Source organism: Gallus gallus, chromosome 4, assembly GCF_016699485.2.
Source record: "Gallus gallus isolate bGalGal1 chromosome 4, bGalGal1.mat.broiler.GRCg7b, whole genome shotgun sequence".
Lineage (NCBI taxonomy): Eukaryota > Metazoa > Chordata > Aves > Galliformes > Phasianidae > Gallus > Gallus gallus.
In genome coordinates this window covers 29,945,867-29,968,611 of record NC_052535.1, presented here as the reverse complement: position 1 = coordinate 29,968,611, position 22,745 = coordinate 29,945,867, and the positions used below count along the sequence as shown (strand labels likewise).

Genomic DNA, 22,745 nt, shown 5'->3' with positions numbered 1-22,745 from the left:
TTCATATTCTTAAAGTCATACAATTTTATGTGAACAATGGTTACTTCTTAATGAGAAGTGAAAGATTTGGCACCTCTCGTTCCTTACACTTTACTTCCTCCCTTGCTCCCTTCTCCTCTCCCAGCCCCAAATACACAGTTTACACCAACCCTTTGCCAGCAAAGTTTAGGACTGTGGGCTTAAAGTTAAGATACACGTCCTTTCTTCTGTTATGCTGCTAACTGCATCTTCTGAAAAGAAGCATACTTCTGTTGGTCTGCAGTGCTGTTAATTACTAAGCTATTCTCTAATTGTAGACAGTACTTTATAATTAGCCTAGCACTAACCAAAATTGTAGACCTCTAAATGCTGTAGTTATAAATTTCTACAAGGTTTTAGTACTGCACCTTATTAGTCTGCCAAGATGAATGGTTGTATGCATTTTTTTTGAGTAAAAGCACATGTCATTACAAGAGTAGAGCCTGGACAGAAAAAAAACAACCCTCTTGTATTGCATAAAAATTACTCAGAAGGGTGTAGTGTCCTCTGAAGATGCAGCACTATATTTCATGGAGCTTGCAGGGATGGCTAGAGGAGAATTCCCCTTCAGAGAGCAAATATATTTTTAGGAACAGAGCTATAGGATAAAATGTAGGGCTGCCAAAGAAGAACGTTTGCATTGTTTAGTATCCCATAATAAAATAAGGGAAATAAAGTGGAATAATATGGCTGGTCTAACTTGATCTTACTGCTTAGAGACGTTCGTAGATCTTTCCTGTAATGTAAATTAAATAATGCTAATAATCGAGGACTATAAAAGTGCATAAAGGAGAGCAGTTCACACATCAGTGTTCTGTGAAGTGCACATCAGCTCCAAGTTGCTATTTAAAGAGCAAAATTAGAAATACTACCTCAGTTGAATTAATTGAAAGTCTCTATAAATCAGTGTAGCATAAAATTTGTTTTTACTTCCTTAAATTATAGGTTTTATGCATGAAATGTGAGCACATCGCAGAAGTTTGGTCAATGAAGTTGTCCTGCAGTATTAGGAAATTGAGATACTTTACAACTAAAGGAAAGTGCATGTAAAAGGCGTGAAACTTCAATGTATAAAAGGGAAGGGATGACTCTTGCAAACTTATCAGAACTGGCGAATTACTCTACCCCTGGCACACTGAGCTTGCGTGACCAGTGATGAGTAAAGCTTTTTGAAATTGGAAATAATAAAACCCATTCCCATTCCTGCGTGGGTCACAAGAAATTGAACACATTAGACGCTTAAACACAGCAGAAAGTTGTCTTTTCTTAAATGATAAATTGCTTGGCAGCAAATGAACCTCACACAAAGTGATTTTATGCTCCTATTTTCTGTGAAATATGCGATTGGTTTTATGACCATTTTACTTTATTTTATTGCTTTCATATGGGTACTTGAAATAAATTTTATGCATTGTTTTTACCAGTAGAACAGTAAAAAATAATAATACAGTTGTATGGTGTCCCATACAACTCTGTCCCGGCTGAAACCAGGATGTACGGTTGCTGAAATGATTCATGTTTGCAGATGTATTTACTTTATATATGTTGCCATGCAAAATCATCATTAATTTATTGCCTAAGAAGGTTGTTGAGACAATGAATACACACCCATTTAAATGGCTATATTGCTTTTCTAAAAGCCCTAAAGACAAAAAGGAGCGATCAAGGAAGTTTATAGAAATTCAGTTACCCTAATAAAATTATTAATAAAAAATTAATAAATATATGCTATGATATAATTATTGCTTTTAAATAATTGTAATAATTGCATCATTATATAATTACCAACAAAAATGACATAAAATGCAATATTGATCTAGAAAAGCAGGTGACACTGTTCATTATTGATTGATCATCAGTCTTTCTGTCCTCAGGATGTGTGACTGGTTTCAGGTATAGAACAGAAATAATTCTGCTGGAATCTAATGCCAGTGAGTTTCTCCTGGTGTGCAGCCCAGCCCCATGCCAATTTTCCCCTCCTTCTGTATAGGTACTGCGCTGTAGAGAAGCTGCACTACCTTTATGCCTGCTGAAGGCTGCTGGTGCTGATACTCATCTCCAGAGAAACTCATCTGTTGAACGGTTTCTGCTTTTTGCCAGAGCAGCCCAATGGGGACGAGGCTGTAATTTTAGACACTTCAATAAGAAAGAAAAGCATGAAGATGCTACTGTGATATACGGCAGGGACTCTAGATACAATTGGCCGGATGTTTTGACAGCCATGACAGATGACAATTAAAACCTTATTCTTTTACATATGTGCAAAATGTACATATGTACATTTTGCATATGTGAGGGGTGAGGGAAGAACTTTCCCCACGTGTGAAACACTGCTGCACAGGGAGGCGAGTGGCTTCTCTGCTGCTCACGGCAGGATCCACGTCCTGGCGTTGGCCAAATACCTCCAAGGAACCTCTGGGATTTGCAAGTGCTGTTAGAAACAATGCCCTGTACTTTCCACATGCTGAAAGGTTTCTTCTGATTGGTTGTCATGCACACAAATCTGATGTAAAAGAAACAGGGCTGGGGAATGCACGCTGACTGGATATGTCTACTGGGATAGTGTTAGTCTACTGTACATAGCCATGGAGAATGAGCTTCTGTGTGCAGTCTGTCCTCTTTCCTAGTGTTCTCTTTGTCCTGCAGCCTTTGATCTACGCTTAATTCAAGTGCCTGTAGGCTTCTTTCCGTAGCAAAGAAGCGTTGCTGTGAATGGGGCATTCCATTACATTCTATAAGCTGTAAGTTTTTTTCTTCCTTATATCCTATGGTGGAAGCCAGCCACCATGCATTTATCATGGAATTCAAAACTTCTTGCTAACCAGCATTCTGGCTTATCATGCAGGAATGTGAGTAGAGAGTAGCTTGTAGTAAACAAGTGACAGAGGTTTTGCTCTTTATTTTTCACTTCTTTTTTTTTTGCAAACGCACCATGCTTATTTGATATGTCATCAGTCACATTTGACGTGGCAATCTTAGGATGAATCTTTCTTTCCTACAAAAGAAAGGTTTTTTTTTACCTAAAGACATTTCAGGGTTCGTGGGGTTTTTTTGCCCTTCATAGAAGACATTTAAGAATTCACAGCTGCAAGTGAAGTAACAAGTCAAGTAAATATTAAAATGTGTGCCCTTTGCCTTCGTACACTTTTTTTTTTTTTTACATTAGAATGAAAACTGAATTACTGTTGTGTGGTCTTTTCATTTAATTTTATTCAATATGCCATTCATTTTCTAGTTTCTTTAATATTTGCAATACCTTGTAGAACACAAAAAATTACCAGTTTCTTGCTCAGGTTAATCACTTCTGTGGTAGAGGAGAAACTATATCAAGGCTAGTACCTGAATCACACACATGCATACTCTCTTTTTCTTGAATACTGTTCTAATTTGTTTGCACTTAACCTTGGTTATTGATGAACATGTTGAGAATGGACAAGAAAAAGCTTTCACTTCAGACTTGCTAGAAAACAGTGTTCAGCAGTGCTGTGCTGTCTGACTGAAGGAACATGTGCTCTTTATCAACAACTGAAGTCCAACAAGAGGAAAGCCACTCAACATGGGAAACTGTAGAAACCCCCCATTAGAACGTGCTGCCTCTTCACATCTCAAAAACTAAAGCCTTCAAGTATGCTTGTTTCTTTTCTTATACACTGAGCCCAGTAAAATAAAAGCATCTGATTGTTTGGCAAATATGCCAGCTGTGCAGGTATCTGGCACTAACATACATGTCAGAACGTGTTAAACAGTTTGCCTGCTTAATACATAAGGAAAATCCCCTAAGGAAAACATCTCAGCTTTTGCCAGTGATTTGAATTTCCGTTGAGCTCAGTTCTATAGTCTGTGCATTCCTTGCTGAAGAGAAACTCACGTTTAATTTGATGGGTATTTGACTTGTTTAATCAATTTGGATAAGGAAGGCAGCATTTAGTCCAGTGTTTTTAATAGATAAAAGACTTCTGAAGTCTGTGATCAGTTTTGGAAACCAATTTCTCACAGATCTTGGAAAAGACCAACAAGTATGATATTTTGTTTCAACCTGCAGATACCGATGGGTTTTATTACTTCATGAAAATGCGTGTTCATGTGTCTGAAGTAAAATGATGCCAAGAAGCGGTGATGTTCTTCGTAGTCCCAGTAAAACTTGTGTTAGCAAACTTTCCAATTAACCTATGATCCACAGCTTGATGATGCAGTGATCACTCAAAGATGTTGCAGTTGCCCCAGAGGAGTCTAAAGTGTCTAAAGTGCTAGATGCATTTACAAAAGAGTCTATTTTCCACCGTGCCATATACCGTTTTAAGTTCATTCTCCATCTGCATTACTGGCTGGTTTAACTAAAATGCATTCGCAAGCTGAGTGGTCTCTAGAAAATCTGACAATAAGTGAAGACAACCACTGTGACGTGGGGTGCAAATGCACACATCGTTGCTGCTTTAGTTTAGAAGCAGCTCAGGCAGAAATCGATATGTAAGTGAGGCAGAAGGGAGGTGTCAGACAAGATGAATTGTCTTGTTCATCTCCCTATATCCAAACCCAAAATCGCTAATGCACTTGGCTGCCAATCCCACATCTGTTTTTAAAAGATTTTGATACATCATTAAGCAGTCTTTAGGTATGAGCTCCCACTTCAAGGCAGTTTTGAAAAAAACAGGCTGCTGGACTCCACTTAGACATTTTTGAAACCACAGCAAACGCGCAAAAATCAGTATTAATATCTTAAAATCCAGGTTACTTTTAAAGGAAGTGTGTAACGAATGACATACAATAAAAGAAAATGATGCGATCATGTTTTGCTACTGCTGGTCTTGGTAGGGAGCTGAGGCAGCCTGCACTAGCTCTCTTGGATCTGGCACTGCTGTTGATGGGAAGCTGGTGGGATGCCAAAGGACTGGGGCTCTGTTGCACCTTGTGCATTGAAGAGAGCCCAAGCAGTGTGGTGTGGTTGGGGACAGGTTCCTGTATGGCTGCGATATGTACCGCCTCATTCCTGATCCACCAAAAAAAAGGCAGGGGCAGATCTGCACCCAAAAACATGCAGTCCAAATTCTCAGTTTTATCTTAGAAACCACTTAGTACCTTGAGTGAAACAAACCAAACACCGCTAGAACGAGTTGTGTCTGGCGTCAGATAACAGGCAAGCAGTAAGATACATTTTAAATTCAGAAATAAGCTGACTTCTTTTTTCCCTACTGTCCTTGCCAGTCCTTGCAACGGTATATTAGATGTGAGCTGCTGTGATTTCCTTAGCTTTTTTGTTGTTGTGGTTTGTTTAAGAGTTATCATTTGAGCTATTCAGGATCAGCTGCATTGTGTTATTTTATTTTATTTTGTGGTGTTGATGCAGGCACAATCAGCAATTACTGTATTAAGACCCGCTGTCTCTCTGAAACTTGATAGCCTGTCCTTACACCATCTCATCTGCCCAGGAGAACTCTTTCAGTATTTAAAATCTAACACTGTGTATGTATCAGGTTAGAAAAATAACAGCCATCCTCAGTGGAAATCATAATGATTTTTAGTGGGGTTCAGATCGTGTCACTTTCCTTTATTATTCTCAGACCTGTGAGATTTGCATGTTGCATACTGAATAATGTTTATAAATAATTTTACTTTGATCCCTTTTCAAAACTAACTTCTATTATTCAGAGGACTGGCACATGTTTTTTATACTCCTAGCTTTATGCAGTGCTTTTGGAGTTAAAAACTGAGAAATTGCAGAATAGTGTGAGACTATTCATTCCTGATGCAGTTCAAAGGAAGTAATCAGAATTACATTGGAGATGAACTTAGAACTTGTTTTAATATCACTTGTTTCTGCAGCAAAAGGTAACATATTTGATTTCTTCTTTTAGTCATTGAAGTCATTAAAGAGCATCTGCTAAATTGTATTTTACTTATTTAGTTATTCTAATAATTTCACAAATATGAAAAATGCTAACATTACAGATTAACATGCGTAGCATGCAAGGAGGTCGTATTCAGTGTGAATCTTTATTGGATGAACTGTGGACCTTAAAGACAGAACCTGTAAAAATAATTTAGTTGAGGGATTTTATGATGCTAAAGACACAAGCCTCAAAGACTTGAAGCTAAAATAGCAACATGACCATGCATTCCTTATTCTCATCAGAAAGACCAGCAATTTTAAATGACTTCTTGTCTTCTTGAAATTCAATATCATTTTTGTCAAAGAAACCACCAGGAGAAACTAAGAAAGTGTCTTGGAATACACTGAGTAGCTTAAAGTCCTTCAGACTTTCTCAACAAAATTATTTCCGTACTTAACTGTGGAGTTTACAAGTAGCTAAGAAGTAAATCTTTCCGAGTTCAATGTCAAAGCTCATAAATTTAAACTCAGATACTGCAGAAAAATGGAAAGACTTCTGTTAGAGAGTGAAAAATATTAGTTTGCCTCTTCCATTCTGAATATGATGACATACTAGAAATGAAATAAAAGTATTGAGCTGAGCCAACATGGACATGGTACTGAGACCCTTGTCTGTAGTTCTCATCACTATCTGTTTTATTAATTAAAGATAATTCGTTATCTTTTGATATTGATAATTTGAGCTTTAAAGCAGCACATCTTGATCTCCCTCTATAACCAGGTAACCAGTCTAGCATATGAGAGAAAAGCGGTGGACATTGTCTACCTATACTTTAATAAAGCCTTTGGTGCTATTGCCCACAGCATTCTTCTGGAGAGGCTGGTAGCTCTTGGCTTAAACAGGTATACTCTTCGCTGAGTAAAAAGCTGACTGGATGGCTCAGTGATGGTGAGTGTGAGTGGTGGTGAATGGAATCAAATCTAGCTGGTGACTGGTCACAAGTGGTGTTCAACATGGGTCGGCAATGGGGTTTTTCCTATTTAATATCTTTATTGATGATCTGGATGAGGAAATTTTCAAGATGCAATTGAACAAGGCTCTACATAATCTCATCTAGGCTCTCTCTTCCCATGAAAGACTGAACTTGGTGAGCCTTCAGGATCCCTTTCAGTCTGGGCTGTTCTGTGGATCTATGGTTCTCATCTGTGATACAAACCTCAGCTTTCTTTAACTGCTAACATACAGAGAATGCATGGAGAGAACATAAAATTGTTTAGTTGCCCAAATTAAGGAGTCTCTTAGCTGAAGTGTAAGTTCTTCCATTTGGCTAAAGTGCATAAGTTCCATTTTCCCAAAACCTGAAGACAGCAAGGGATCTGGGGCTTATATGAGTCTATGGTCAAAAATAGAGGAGTCAGGATGTGGCTGGGACATTGACAACTGTGGGTGGCAGATCCAAGGCCTCAGGTTAGACATAGTTTAGCAGCATATCCTTCCTGTAAGAATGAAACAATCATAGAAAGAATAACATACACCAGGGTAGCATATGAAACCCATTGCAGTTTTTTCGTATTATGTAAAATGAAACTTGCCTGCCTACTGTAAGCAGAACTTTAGCTACTGTTAGCCTATTGAAAATTCTCTTTGGTTTGACTTTGAAAGAGACCTCCAACTTGCTTTTTTATATTTTAAAGCAGTACAATTTTTTAAGCTAGTTATTTTACAGCCTGAGATAATGATGATTCATCCAGTTTGCCTTTCTAGAGCATTACGTGCTGAAATTATCACCAAGGTAATTAAATGTTTGTTATCAGGCAATAATAAAACATAATAATCTCCAGCAATTACGAAGGCCTTAGAACCTGAGGTTGAGATCACCTAGGAAAAGTTGAATGTCTTAAGTAATAAATTTTCTTGAAAAATAGTCTTGCCTTTGTGCCCTATTTTAATAATTACATTTTGGCTAAAAATTCTTTTTTTGTAGTTGAGTCTCCTGGCAATAAACTTAGTATCTTATTTAATATTCCAGCTTCACTGCATCTGGACTGTTTTATGGTATATTGTGTTACATGCTTCAGAGACATTTCTGTGCTGTTGTGATGGATCGGCTTTGAAAGATCAGTGATTCTTTTATGATTCTTCAGAAGGCACAATGTTCCATGTTTGTGCTTTGCTAAATAATTCTTTTGTTTTAAATACTGTATTATTTTAACAAACAATATACGCAAAAACTTTCGTAGTGTTATATCTATATAAAATTTATGTATAAATATTCATTAATTACATGTACTATAATATACCTACTAGAAGATCTATGTATAGTATAGATCTATAGCATATACTATGTATATGGTGTGTGTATATGCTGAACAGCTACAGAACTATGTAGCTATTTAGCAGAAGTATCTACAATCACATTGAAATATATTCTTTTTTAGAGTTAGTATATCTCCATTTTATTATGCACATTAATGGGAAGTTTAATGTGATGTTTCTTTTCTGTTGAAGGGAACAGGCAGACAAGCGTGTTTTGTTAAGTTGCTGCTATATTTTTTAGTAAAAACTCAGTAAATTTAGTAAAATTGAATGAATTGAGTGTATTGAGTAGAAAGAATTAAATGAATTTCAGCAATATTTTTCCATCAGAGCAACCAACTGGATTTCAGCAGAAGACTGGACACATATGGGCTGATACAAAGATTTTGCTGGTCCTACCTTAAGACAAGCAAGTGCTGACAGAATCTGGCTTCTGGACTTTGGTGAAAAGAGACAATCAGGGCTCAGCCTATGTGCTCAGATTGATGTACTTAAACACTGACTCACTTAGATTTGCAGAGAACTAAAAAGTCCATCTTTTGAACTGAGAATCCTGTGATGTTAAGGAAAGTTGTTTGTTCAGTCCTTCTGTATATGTTGGATGTGTAGTTGACGAGGATGAGACCATAGAATCATGGAATCATCTAGGTCAGAAAAGACCTCCAAGGTCATCAAGTATAACCACCAACCTGATCTACTGAGACCAAAGAGGTCTCCCCTCATCTTCCTCCAGAATAAACAACCCCTGTTCTCTCCTCATATGTATTGCATTCTAATCTCTTCACCAGCTATACTGATCTTTGCTGAACGTGTTTCAGCAATTCAGTCTCCTTCTTGTAGTGAGCGACCCAGAACTGAACACACTACTCAAGGTGTGGTGTCACCAGAGATGCATGCAAGGGGACAGTCAGTTCCCTAGTCCTTCTGGTCACACAGTTTCTGATTAAGGCCAGGAGCCATTGGCCTTCTTGGCCACCTGGGCATGTTGCTGGCTCATGTTCAGCTAGCTGCTGACCAGCAGCCCCAAGTCCTTTTCTGCTGAGCAGCTTTCCAGTCACTCTTCCCCAAGCCTGTAACGCTGCATGGGGTTGTTATGACCCAAGTGCAGGGTTTGGTCCACCTCTCTAGGGCTTGGACTACGTCTCTGTCTAGATAGTTGGATTCAGAGTATCAGTTATATAACATTTTCCCTAAACAACAGGCTGGCAGTAAAAGGTGGAGTGAGCTGTATTTTGGCACCAGAGATACCTGTGATGTCTCTCAGGAAGGCCAGTGGGCTTTACTTTCCTCCAGACCCTATCTGCATAGCTGTCCATCCACACTGGCACAAGGCTCCTCACTGGAGGGAATTGAAGCAGTTTGTGTTACAGTTCCTCATGGTAAAGGGACAGCTGAAATTACTGAGGTTGTTCTGGCTCACATCTGTTTGCAGTTTGACTCAGAAACTGGTTCAGTCTCTGTCCCATTTTGAAGCAAAAAAAGATTTTTTTTTTTATTTTATTTTGAGACTTGTATTTCATCCAAGTTCCTTATCAGAGATCTCCAACTGTTTCTGCCATCTCTGAGTACAGGATGAATCTAATCATATTTCTTCAGTGTCACTGTATCAACATCTAATCCTCTACTGGGAAAAAGAAGAGCCTGTGGAGTTATGCCAGTTTACCTTAGCAAGTAATCTTCATTATTCTCCTTCAGCTAAAAGGAAAGGGGTGGAAAACCTCACAGAGCAAAAGGGAGAGTGAAGTAATTAATTTGCAGGTCTTGACATATGGCTGGGAGAAGGGCTACTGGGGAGGTTGGGAAGGCAAAGATTTCAGAAGCCTTGGTCAGGCTTTCTCTGGATGTCTGCAACAACTGAAGGGTTTCTTCAGCCTCATGTGGACTATGGTTTTCTTTCTTCCTCGATACATGTATTTTCTTCATGTGAGGAGTCCTTCCTATCATGGGAGCCCTAGCTTCAGGAGAAGGCCACTGATTCCACTCTGCAGCCAGCCTCTGCCTCTGTGGGCAGGCTGGCTCTCTCCTCGCATGCCCTCTCCAAGGATCTCCAGCACCAAAGTGCAAGTGCTGGAGGATCCAGGAGAAAACCCCATTACAGCCCCTTTCAAGCATGAACTGTAACAACTCTTACTCTTGAAAGTCAGTATGACTCCCATAATTTATTCATCCCAAGATGTATTCATCCATTCATTATTTATTTGCGTTTGTTTTACTACTATCATTACAATTTCATAAACAGCAGTGCAAAGAGAAAGATGGGACATTACAGAGAGAGTTAGCTGCTGGAGGAAGATCTTGGGCTTGCTTCTTCTTGACCACTGGTCACCTCTAGAATTTTTATAAAGATTTATTACAGAGAAAGTGAAAGTTCTTTTCTCCTTTCCTTTTTCTAGGTAAATGAAAGCCTTTTGTTCCAAGTAAAGTCTTCTTCACAGTCATTTATAATCTTTTAATATGATGAGGACACTAGACATTCTGAAGCGATGAGGAATTCTACTGAGTGCAGAAGATGAGATGAAAGAGAAATTGAGATTGCAGGTCCAGCATCTTCCCTCCTCAGTTCAATCTGTGAATGCAGATTTCTGCAGGTAGAAGGACTGAACTGGTTTAAGGCCGACACAGATAATGAATAGATTTAGATTTACTATTTCAGGCTGTAATCTGCTGTGCTTATTACAAGGAAAATGGAGGATTGTGTTGAAAGGAAAAAGAGGTAAATCCAATGCAGAATGGTCAGATCCCCCCTGCCCTTCCTTCTCAGGCTCAAATGCACAGTGTCCAGGCAGATAGTTTGGAGCTATCAATTTACTGTGACTCAGCTGTGGTAGCTCACTGTCTCAATATGCTCCTCATGAATCAGCTGTGAGGTAACATGAATTGGCTTAAGCCACCTTCATGATTGCTGTGTGGAGAGAGAAGTTCAAATATCAGGTACATTAAGGCACAGCACTGACAGCCAGTGGGTTCCCATTAGGGAACTTGAGCCTTTCTGTAGCACAATGCTTTCTGAAATGTGTTATTGACTTTATAAAAGCCATAGCATCTTTGTTCTTAGTACTGCCCTCTAGACCTACTTCTTTCAAACAATATACAGCCTTATTGTAAATCAATGTCCAAAACCACTGCAGCAGTACAACTTTCATCTGGAGGGACCATTCTGTAGAAAAGCAAGGTTTCATTTTTTTTAAAAAAAGAAAGTATTCCTAATTTTGTAAGGAATCCTCCTGAGTCTTTTCAATCAGCCAGATTATTCACCTCACAGTACAGAAACATGAATTTGTTATTCATCGAGAAGAGAAGAGAAAAGAAGAGAAAAAAAGGAAAGGAAAGGAAAGGAAAGGAAAGGAAAGGAAAGGAAAGGAAAGGAAAGGAAAGGAAAGGAAAGGAAAGGAAAGGAAAGGAAAGGAAAGGAAAGGAAAGGAAAGGAAAGGAAAGGAAAGGAAAGGAAAGGAAAGGAAAGGAAAGGAAAGGAAAGGAAAGGAAAGGAAAGGAAAGGAAAGGAAAGGAAAGGAAAGGAAAGGAAAGAAAAGAAAAGAAGAAAAGAGAAGAGAAGAGAAGAGAAAAGAAAGAAAAAGAAAGAAAAGAAAGAAAAGAAAGAAAAAGAAAAAGATTTCTTCTTTACTCCTATATAGAAGGAAATATAAATAAATAAATTACCGTCAAATTAGATGGTGGCATATAAGCCTTTTATGTAAATCAGGAGAAGAGGTTAAGTAGTTGTAAAAAAGGCTTTAGCCCTGGGAAACATGAAAAGTGGACTGTTTCAGATTTTATATGTCCTGGATTTTTAGAAGGACAGCATATCGGAAGCTTTGTTTAAAGGAACTGTGGTTTTTGAAATACATGAAGCCAGTAAAATGAACTTAAGGTCTTAGGGATGAAAATTTAATAAGGAAAAGAAACCCTAAATAATGCAGGGAAATGTCATGGATATTTGAACATTTTGTTGCAGAATATATGGTACACACTGTTGTTTCTTACAGAACAAAAAACTCATGCTCTTTTTTTTTTCTTTTTTCTTTTTTTCCCAGGTGTTGGCACAGGTGAGAACAGCTGTGAGATGGAGGAACAGAAGCTGGCATCCTCTGTTCTCTTCAACAACTATACTAAGTCTGTTTTGTTGATTGTGGGCATGAAGGAGCACACAGGCTGTAGGTTCAGCAGATATGGTCTGCATATTCAAAGTGTAAGCAACCAAAAAGATGAGGGTTTAGGCACTATTCCCTTACTTGGGCATCCATACTAATATCCTTTCTACTAAGTTTCAAAAGGTCCCTGGCTGGCTGTGATTGCAGTTACTGGCTCATATATTATACTGTAAGGATGCACCATTGGATAGCAATGCTGGTAAATAAGCACTTTGCTTATTGGAGGACACAGAGGAAGATCAACAGATTTTCTATTTGGGTTACAAATCCTATGCCGAAATAGTGTTATCTATTCAGATCTTGTATGTGTATTGGAATTGTGTGATATTTGTTAAGCACCTAAATAACATAGTTCTGCATTACAACATAGTCTAATTCTGAGTCAGTTTCACTCACGTGTACATCATAGCACAGAAGATGGAGTGACTTAAAATATTTATAGTATTGTGCTGTAACATATCTTAATGCAATCCCTGCATTTACATTTCATTTAGCTGTTATCCTGCCCTTAGGGAAATCTCTTTTGCCTAAGAATGCACATCCTCTGTAACAAAAAGGATCATAAAAACAACAACAACAAAAAAGAACAGTAGCAATATTCATAGAAGGAAGAAATACTTCAAAATTCACCATTTTATGATGGGGAACTTCAGAAGATGAATGGCAGTTTTCCAGTGGCCTGGGAAAAGCAAACCAAAATAAACTCCAGGGAAATAAATGATTCTGATAGAGTCATGGTTAAAAATGAGGAGAGCTTTGCCCCAAATTGAAGTTCAGCAGAAACTCAAAGCCCCATGACTTGAAAGCAAATCAAAAGTGGAAGAATGGTCTTTTGATCAAGGCACTGACCTGAGAGCAAGTACAGGTTCATGTCTTTGCTCTGCTGCAGACTTCCTGTCTTTGTATCTGCTGTCTCTGTGCTGCTGTGCTTTCTTTTTTTTATGTAGTGAGACTGATAACATCTAAATTGCACGCTGCCTCAGATGGGGCTATCTTTGACTCTGCTGAGAAGTGAATAGTTCAGTGAGGGCTCACTGGTATGGTATCATGGTGCCATGGCAATGCTGAACACATTGGCAGAAACACTTCTCAGTCAAAATGTTTCTGATTTTGACATGTTTTTTTTTTTGCAATGATGTGTCACAGTTTCACTTCACAATGCAACTTCTCAGCAAGTTTCTAAACCGAAGATTTTTGCATTGGAAAGATCTAAGTGAAGTGAGTTAAAATGGTTCATGAAAATGTATCGACCTCCTCATATTCTAAGGTGTGTTGTGAAAACAGTTCGCTGTGGGTGGGACAGAAAGATTTCCTTCAAATTTACCAGTCTCTTTTGCACCCTTGCAAAGAAATGTGAGCCTTAGTAAATCTAAATATTTTAGAATATGTTGCTTCATGAACAACGGAGGGATTTTTGACATTTTGCTTTGACATGTGGTTAAAAAAACTGTATAAAGTCTATGAATTTCTTCTCCAACATATGTTCCATGTTTTAAGCAGCATTACTGCACAATGTCCACCGAGATCACCATTTTAATAAAAATGTCTTCCAAGCTTTAATTCCACTGTTATTAATTCAAAAAACCTCTCAGAAGTTCAGTGTTCATAAAAGAAAAATCTTCTTGTGCTCACCGATATAGAAATGTAATCCTTCTAATACTGCAGCACTGAATAACGAGGAGCCAAAAACTGCAGATCTAATTACTGGGCATCACTGGATCAGGAGTCATAAAAACCTTAACTCTGAATAAACAACCTGACCTCTATTATTGAAGTATTACATCTTGTACCAAACAAACGCTGTACCTTCTTATGATAAAGAAATGCATCTTTATGAAAAGATTAGATCAGCTGATTACGTAACAGCGTATTTCTGGCCTAAAAACATCCAATCAGAGCTAGTCCTGCTATTGCAGGTCTTTACAATGAATTGTAATCAGGGTATGATAAGAAGGAGAGGAGATGAGAGCTGTCCATCAGTGCAATTGGAGAGTGGGGCTTGCTGACTTCCCTGGTTTTTGTTTTGTTTTGTTTGCATCATTAACCTGAGAAGCAAATGACAAACACAAAGTTGTATTTTCACTTGAAAGCAGTGTTGGAGGCCGAGGAGTAGGGTGAGAGTGCAGACCGAGGGATTTGAAAGCCCTGCACCATGCTGGGGCTCCTTGTCCAAGTGCCTGGCCCCACAGCTGCTGGCCTTGCAGCCGGGAGCTCTCTGGCCTCCAAGGATTACTTCAGTGAAGATAAAGGCTGTTTGATCTCACTAGCTTCTCTGGTCCTCTTGTTCCTGGGCAGGTTCTTTTTTCTCAAAGCATTCCTGGACTTTCAGAAAGCTTACCATTGATTAATAAGAAGACAGCTTGCCTTGGGCTGATGTCTACAGCAGTACCTGCACCCTGTATCTGCACACTATTGTTCATCTTCATTTGAGAGGCGTAACTGATTCTGTGTAAATCCTTGGATTTCTGTCATATACATTCAAATGAATGAATGAATACCATTTATCTATTTCTCTAAAAGAGAACAAATTTCCTAATTATGGAGATAACTGAGAAATGTAAAAAAATAAAATATAAGGGGAATAAATAAATAAAATAAAATAAAAGGGGGGGAAAACTACTTAAAATGAGAGTAGTCCTTTTTGGGCTCTGTTTGGCGAGGGAATTTACAAACATTGAGTCTGTACAGACACAGAAGCAGTACCTTTTGTAATACAAACCCAGACACCTTGGAATCAGAAGACTGTAGACATGCCAAGAACAGACAGGCTTGCAGCAAGTGCTGATTTAAGCAGTGAAGCAGAGAATGGCAGAGTAGGCATTGGTGTGGTGGGACTGGATTTCAAATGAATGAGACTATTCATCAGGACTGCAGGAGATAAAACATTAGGAGTGTGTAAGTTAAGTATATCTTCAATTAAGGCCATTTTCCATTCAACATGAATAAATCCACTATTAGCTGCATGAACTGATAAAAATTATAATCAAGGAAAAAGCTATATAGCACTCAACCTTTGTGCTAATATGGGACAGGAATTAATTTGGTCTTTGTTATATCAAATCAGGCGGCTAAGCTCGCATTCAGCCCCATATGAACAACTGACAACTGCTACGACAGGATTTTTAAAGCATCCTAATCATGTAGGTACATCTGGATAGCCTATCCATTATAGCAGAAAAGACTTACAAAAGAAATAGGCTATAAAAGACTAATAATTCAAATATAGCCATTCCTTTGTATTCATAATGGGCAAAATTAAAACCTTCTGGATTAGATTTGATGAAGTAGTGACAAGTGAGAAGCTGTGTGAGAAATGATGGACAATTACAGCACCTTGTCGAGGAACCGACATCCCTCTTGTAAGGAGAAACTGTGTCTCACAAGTCTTCTGGAGACTGCTAAGAGTCAGAGCGCATTCAGGTTGTGGTTACTGAGTTGATGTAGTCCACCTGGAATTCCAGAAGATTGGTGGTTAGGTGTAAAGTCTCTTAAGGAAAATTTGCAGCAATGACGTAAGGGGAAATATCTTTGAATAAATGAAATTAACTCAGGAGAGTAAAAAAAAAAAAAAAAACCACAACGGTTAAGAAATACTAAGGAAAGATCCCATTATCTCAATAATAACACAGTGACAGCTGAAATTTACTGTAACTCAAATGTAAAGAGGGACAAAACATCCTGGGTTTACACAAACCCTGATTTTATTAGTGATACTTTGGAGTGATACCTTGAGTTTTATAGTTGTATGAAGATTTCTGATCACAACCACAGAAAAAAAGAATAATAAAGTTGGATGTTGACCTAGAATTAGAAATCACGAGGAAAAGAAAAGAAAAAACAACAGAGAACCAATTCCCTTGTTTGAATGCCGAATTCTTTTCCAGTCCTAGCATTTCAAAGGATGTAGAACTGGCAAGGTTTAGAAAATGGCAATAGGCTCAGCAAAGTTACCAGAAGTGCTCCTTTTCAAGACAAGATTAAAAAGGCTGGAATCCTTCACACTGAAAAAGAGATGTGTAAAAGAGTTAGTGACATAGAGGAGTGGATAGCGATCGACTGTTCACAATTTCTTCCCCTACAAGAACAAAAGCACATCAGACACAGGTAATATAAGCTAAATTCACTGGCGCAGCTGCCCAGAGAAGCTGTGGGTTCCCCATACCCGTAGACAGTCAGAACCAGGTTGGATGGAGCCCTGGGCAGCCTGAGCTGGTGGGGGGCAGTCATGCTCATGGTAGGGGTTGGACCTGGTGGGCTTTGAGGTCCCTTCCAACACAAGCCATTCTATGGGTAACAAGCCTGTGGAACAACTTGTCGTGGGATGTTATGAACACTAACGCTTCTGCATCTGGATGAGAATGTCATGAACTTACATCCGGGAGATCTGCTGAGGGATGCTCAGTGTCCAGAGACCAAGCCTGGTTCAGGAATCCCCTGAGCTGCAAAGGGCTGAAGGCTGTCAGGGTCTCAGGACTATCACGTGTCTTGCTCCTCAGGCATGTGCTTTAGCGTGTTGGTATAAAGAGAATAATGACTAACTGGATCTGCTGTCCAATCCACTCTGGTTTGCTTTGGTTCTTCTATAACACTGTGTCAGTAACAGATCAAAGCAATTTTGAACTTCAGGGCCTGCTGTGGTCCAAGGTCCAAGACAAACCTTCACTGGGAACGTTATCAATGTCACGGTTTTGTCAAGATCCTCTGGCTGAAATACATACCCAGAGCAGTTTGCAGAGAAATCTCTATCTAGCAAACGAAGCAAATAAACTCTGGCATCTCATCTTGTGCCCTGGAGAGTTGCCTGGCAGGCTGATACTGAATTAAAATGCTTAATCACAATCTGCTGAACATGCAAGGTTTCCATGTACTTTGACCCCACATGAGGAGAATAGATACAGATAATACTGTTGAGACCACGCTATAATTCATACATCATCATGTGCTGTGGCTACAGGACCAAATATTACAAGTTATAGATCTGTGGCAATACTATGCATGTAGTAAAATCATAGCAGTTACCGTTTATGGGCTGATTACTGGGCACTCTGAAGCTGCTTTATACATCACTGACAATGTAACAGGGGAATTAAAGTGAGTGAAAGTTCCTTTTTACATCCATTTAGTCTCTCTTATGCTGCCAAAGCAACATAAATTGGTCTTAGAGCAGTGAAGAGCAGACTGTTCCAGTTTAAATCTGCTGCTGGTTACAGAGAGGTAGTGCCTGCCCATTTTATTTCAGACAGGAAAAAGTACGAGGGAAATGGCAGGAGAATCAACTTGTCGCTGATGTAGGCTGTAAATGCATGCTGCAGAGCTACTTCCTTGATTTCAGGTGACACAGAAGAGCAAGTTGAAACAAATGACACAGAAAAATGTTCTCTAGATTTGAGCTGTTTCAACAATAATTTGTTGTCCATCAGACTCGTGAGGCTTAACTAATGCTTTCTGAACTATATCAACTAAGATATCCTTTTTCACCAAATGTCTTTTCCAGTTGATTAGCCTGTAACTAAAATGTCTCTTGAGTAAGATACAAATTCTAGATGCCCTAATAAACTGACCAGCCAGTAATTCATTCCCACTGCAATGCAGCTTTCATTTTTGTAATCTCGGGGGGGTTATCCCTGTCAGTACAATTTTTTTGTATAAAAAGAGTTGGTTATTTCCCACCAGCTCTGTATCTGACCTCCACCTCCTGATGTAAATATAAAAACAAGTGTAGTACTGCGTCTGTCACTCCCATTCTGCGTTTAAAGCCAGGCTGGGCCATACTGAGCCTTCTGCCTCCCCACTTTAACAAACCTGCCAGGCTCATCAGAGGTACCAAGTATAATTGCTATTATGGATCTTTAGCTGGTTTTAATTTTTGGATATGTATTTTTAAAGGATAACCATTAACTAAAGAACATAAAACATATTTCTCTCTCTCTCTCTCTCTCTCTCTCTTTCTTTCCCTTCCTTCCTTCCTTCCTCCCTCTCCCTCCCTCCCTCCCTCCCTCCCTCCCTCCCTTCCTTCCTTCCTTCCTTCCTTCCTTCCTTCCTTCCTTCCTTCCTTCCTTCCTTCCTTCCTTCCTTCCGCCCTTCCTTCCGCCCTTCCTTCCGCCCTTCCTTCCGCCCTTCCTCCCTTCCTTCCTTCTTTCTTTCTCTTATTCACGGCATAGGTCTGCAGTACCATTTTTGTGGGCTTGTGGAAAAGCAAATAACATCAACTCACCTCTAACTGCAGTAGACTAGCAACATAAAAATCAAGCCTTGCCTTTGCAGCTCTTTATCCTAGCATGGTGTGCAACAACAGGCAAAGCTTTTAGCCTGCAGAGACTAAGGGAGAATTCTAATATATAAGAGACGGGCACTTTCATTATCATTAACAAGCATGCTGGATTATTCATGAAAGTCTCACTTACGGATATAAGCAGGCATTTGCCATTTATTCCTTAGTGTAATTTAACTCAACGCATCACTTTTTTATGTTAACCTCGTGGAAGGTCTTTTGATCTTAATCTATTTTTTTTTTTTTTTTTATTAACACTATACTAAAACTCTGTATGCATTTGCACCCACCAATCTAGAACTGGATTACAGAGACATCCATTAGGGACAATACATATGTCAACGTCATGGGGAATATTGCACAGATTACCAAAATGAAGAGTCTGGAATTAGCTGGAAGTACATTGGGAGGACCGACTCTGTAGGGCAACCTCTGTCCTGCAGGTGAGTAGAAAGACTCCGACACTCAGCTTGCAAATATAGCTCTGTACTAAAGAGCTGATTTGTCTGAAGAGAGCATTTTAGACCCTCAGAGCCACTGATCCACTGAATGCCCAGAGGAGGATGAGCAAGGTAAGGTACTTACAGCATGATGAAGGATGGCAACATTTGATTCCCGGTGCTTCAGTCTCATCACCAATGAGAAGGCTGAGCAAACTGGTCTTCTTGCAGTCATTTATATGGTTTTGTTTAGGCATGGTCAAGTGGCAATGTACCTATAGACATTAAGCTGAAGAGAAAATAGAAGGGATACTTCATAGCGAGCTTGCCTTGTTTATTTGGATGGAGCCAGGAAGGAATGTTTGAGTAGGTTATTGAGCTAGTTTTTATGCTAAAGAGACAGAGATACCGTTACATATGGCTACATCTTCAAATTATAGTGAGGGAGGTAGCAGTAAAACTGAGTGTTGTCTGTACTTGCAATTTGATGTTTTGAGGTAAGGCAGGGAGAAATGGGTGATCTCCATATTGCCAAATTAGAGGGAGGTTCACTGTTGACTTGCATTTTACCTCGAATACATGATTTCATAGAGTTATATGTGCTTGTTTCATACCTATAACCTGTAAAAGTTGTTCAAATCTTAAAAATGCAGTAAGTTTCACACTCAGTTATATCATCAACAAAAAATCATCTGCTTAGTACTGGTCTGCATAGCACCTTAATGAGTATGTATATTAAGATGGCTGGCTGCCCTATAAGTTGCTTTTGTGTAACACTTATTCCCATTAAAAAGTCAGGATATTTCTATGAGATTTTTGACTTGTATTAAATTTTGCACGAGAATTCTCTATTAAACTATTCAATATGTATAAAAACAATACCCCAGAGTTCTTAAAAGATCCATGGATCTTTTCCATAAAATGCTTTATTTTTTACACTCTCCCTCTCATCTTTCCCTTGTAAGTTCTACCTGCTCCCGTATCTCTTTGCTATTTTAATAAATGACAGTCATATTAAGAAAAAACAAACATAAATCCATGAAATTGTTGATTTAGAGCAGAACTAAAAATAGTACTGTGAAACCCCCCCTCAATAAGAGGCAGCGAGGGTTTGATTAGGTTGTTGCAAAAGGAAAAGCAGCTTCCTAGAGATGATCTCTGCATAACAGCCTTATTTTTCTTCTATCCCTATTCTTCCTCCTCTTGGCTCCTATGCTGAAACTGTTATTATGGCAGTAATAGGCATTTATGCCGTTTATGCTATCACCCAAATGTGTGACTTGATTAGCGTGCTTGCAACCTGACAATACTGCAGTTTTGTTTATGGCAACTAATGGATGGGAGAAGGCACAGAAGGGAGGGACACTACATTACATTAAGGCTGCAGCTAAATCTGAGCATGCTGCTGTGTTCCTCATTCACAGGGGACAGAAGATCAGTTGCTTTCTCTCTCAGCTTATCTGTCTCTGAGCTTCTTTTTGGATTTTGCTTGAAAAGCCAGTGAGGAGACATTGAGAACAGTCAAAGTGGCATATATGGTCATTGCATTTCATCTTAAAAGGGTGAAATCTGCATGCTTGCACTGTGAAGGAATAAATACACACAGGCTGAGCATGTTGATGGACCTGGATTAAAAAATGATGCAAGGGAACCAAGGCAGGCTTCATTTATTTTGGATTTCCAAAATGCATTCTAAATATTTCCTTCAGTCTCTATGCTATCACTTTACGTGGCCCCAAACTGAGCCAAAGGTAGCATTTTCCCCTTTGGAGGCATTTAAAAACCTTACCAATATTTCTGAACAGCCAAAACTGCAATTAAAATATACATTTCAGTCCAGCCACCAGGCGCAGTAGGTTTTGTTTGTCTAAATCCAACATCCTCACTAGAAGTAAAAACAAACGTGCCTCGCTTTAGACCTGCATATCAGAGATTTCAGACAACTATGTTGTCTGGTTGTTGCAGGTTTGTTTTTCTCTTGGCTTTAGAGGTTTTCACTCGATCAGTAAATAGAGGACCTTCAGGAATGTATTTTTTGTTTTATTGATATATACACCTAGAGATTTGATTGCCTGTATGGTACCACAGAACATGATAAATACTTTTCCTACGTGTACTACTGGATCTCGCAGCTGAGAAAACAGCATAAACAAAATGTCAGGAGAGAAAAAAGCTAGATGCTGTGTCTCTGATCAGCAACTGTAGATCTAAGTGTGAAGAAATATTTTGACAATTTTCCTGATGTTTTAACCTTTTTATTGCTACGCTCCTTGTATTCCCTTTGTTAACAGTACTGCAGTGGTACATGGATTAATGCAACTACCATTTCCAAACAGCAGATCTGTTTACAAGTCTTCTGTACACTGTTCCTCCTAAAAATCCTAAAGTAAGGTGAATAAATGCCTCAGCACTTATAAAAGTAAATTACATGGTGAAAAACATAAACTTGGCATCTAAACCAGTGCCATCCTGGTTTAGACACTTTTTATGTTATGGTATCTTTTTGCATTCCTTTTTCCAACCTTATTTACAGAAACTGTACTCAGAGATTTAAGGCACCCTATTCCATTTTATAGTAGGTGTAACAGTGCAGTAACTATCAGCCTACAATCAGATGGAGGAATTCCTTGGTAAGACTACTGTAATTGCTTTCATCTTTCATCTCCTTTGTTTATAGCAACATTTTTCAAAAGGAAAATGTAATGCACCAGAATGCATCTGGCAAGAAAGGGAAGTTGGCATTGCTAGTAGCTGTTGAGGTACTAAACATCAGTGCTAAATGAAGGAGTAGGACACATTGAAGAACATCAGATCTCATTGTGCTTCTTTGTTCTTGCTCCCATTTTGGCTGCATTACCTCTGCAATCATATCACTTTCCCAAATTTTGATTTGATTGTCTTTAGTGCCAATCATACAAAATTTCAGCATACAAGAAAAATAAACATCTGAACAGTGAACGGCAAGAAGCCTTGAAATACTTATACCTTCCTGCATGAAATCTGATATCAGGTCCCCTTTGCTTTCTAAATTTGATATGAAAATGAGTATGACAAGAAATATATTTCTATGGGTTTAATCAAGAGAAGTGGCATTCAGCAGTATATTCTGAAATAAGGCACCCGTGAAAGCACATGATTGACTCAAGTCCTTGGAGACTCATTACTAGTCACAATTCCTCAGCTTTTTCCTTGTGCACCACCGCCATATCCTCACAGATAAATGTGGAATACTTTAACCCCAGCCCTAATGAAGAAGAAGAAAATGAATGGCTGACCTGGAAGTAACGTTGTGATGTACATGTTGTCTAGTATAGATGTTTCCTCTCAAGCTAGTGTCACATACAAGTTAATTTCATTCTTCAAGCAACAAGGGACGTACACCCAATCTTTTGCAGGCAAGCTAGAGCTCATTCTGATGTACTCTGAGCGTGGCTGAGGTGAAGCAGTTCTGACTGAAGGAAACTGTTTAATCTACACCTGTTATTTCTGCCATACAATAAAAATTTGAAAAAAAAACAAAACAAAAAAACCCAAAACCCAACAACCTTCTCCTCTGGAGGACTATTTCTACCTAAAGGAGAATTTGTCTCCAAAAATTTAATATACAAGCCCAGGATATCGTACTTCCTACGTAGTTTTTTCGTTTGTTTGTTTGCTTTTTGCCTTTACTTCTCCATTTTTTTCCTCTCTTTGTTTAAAAGAAATTTGAGAGCAACTTCCTCAG

The 22,745-nt window shown here is 38.8% G+C and overlaps 1 protein-coding gene across 1 annotated transcript in view; it reads left to right on the top strand.

Moving 5' to 3' along the window:
- Positions 1–15,376, top strand: part of LOC124417944 — a 44,811-nt gene extending 29,435 nt beyond the window's left edge. The window contains exons 5-6 of the mRNA XM_046940881.1: positions 12,194–12,205; positions 14,606–15,376. Of these exons, the coding sequence (XP_046796837.1) occupies positions 12,194–12,205; positions 14,606–14,740 (147 nt within the window). The 3' untranslated portion in view covers positions 14,741–15,376. The remainder of the gene's footprint in view (positions 1–12,193; positions 12,206–14,605) is intronic.
- Positions 15,377–22,745: the final 7,369 nt, after the last annotated feature.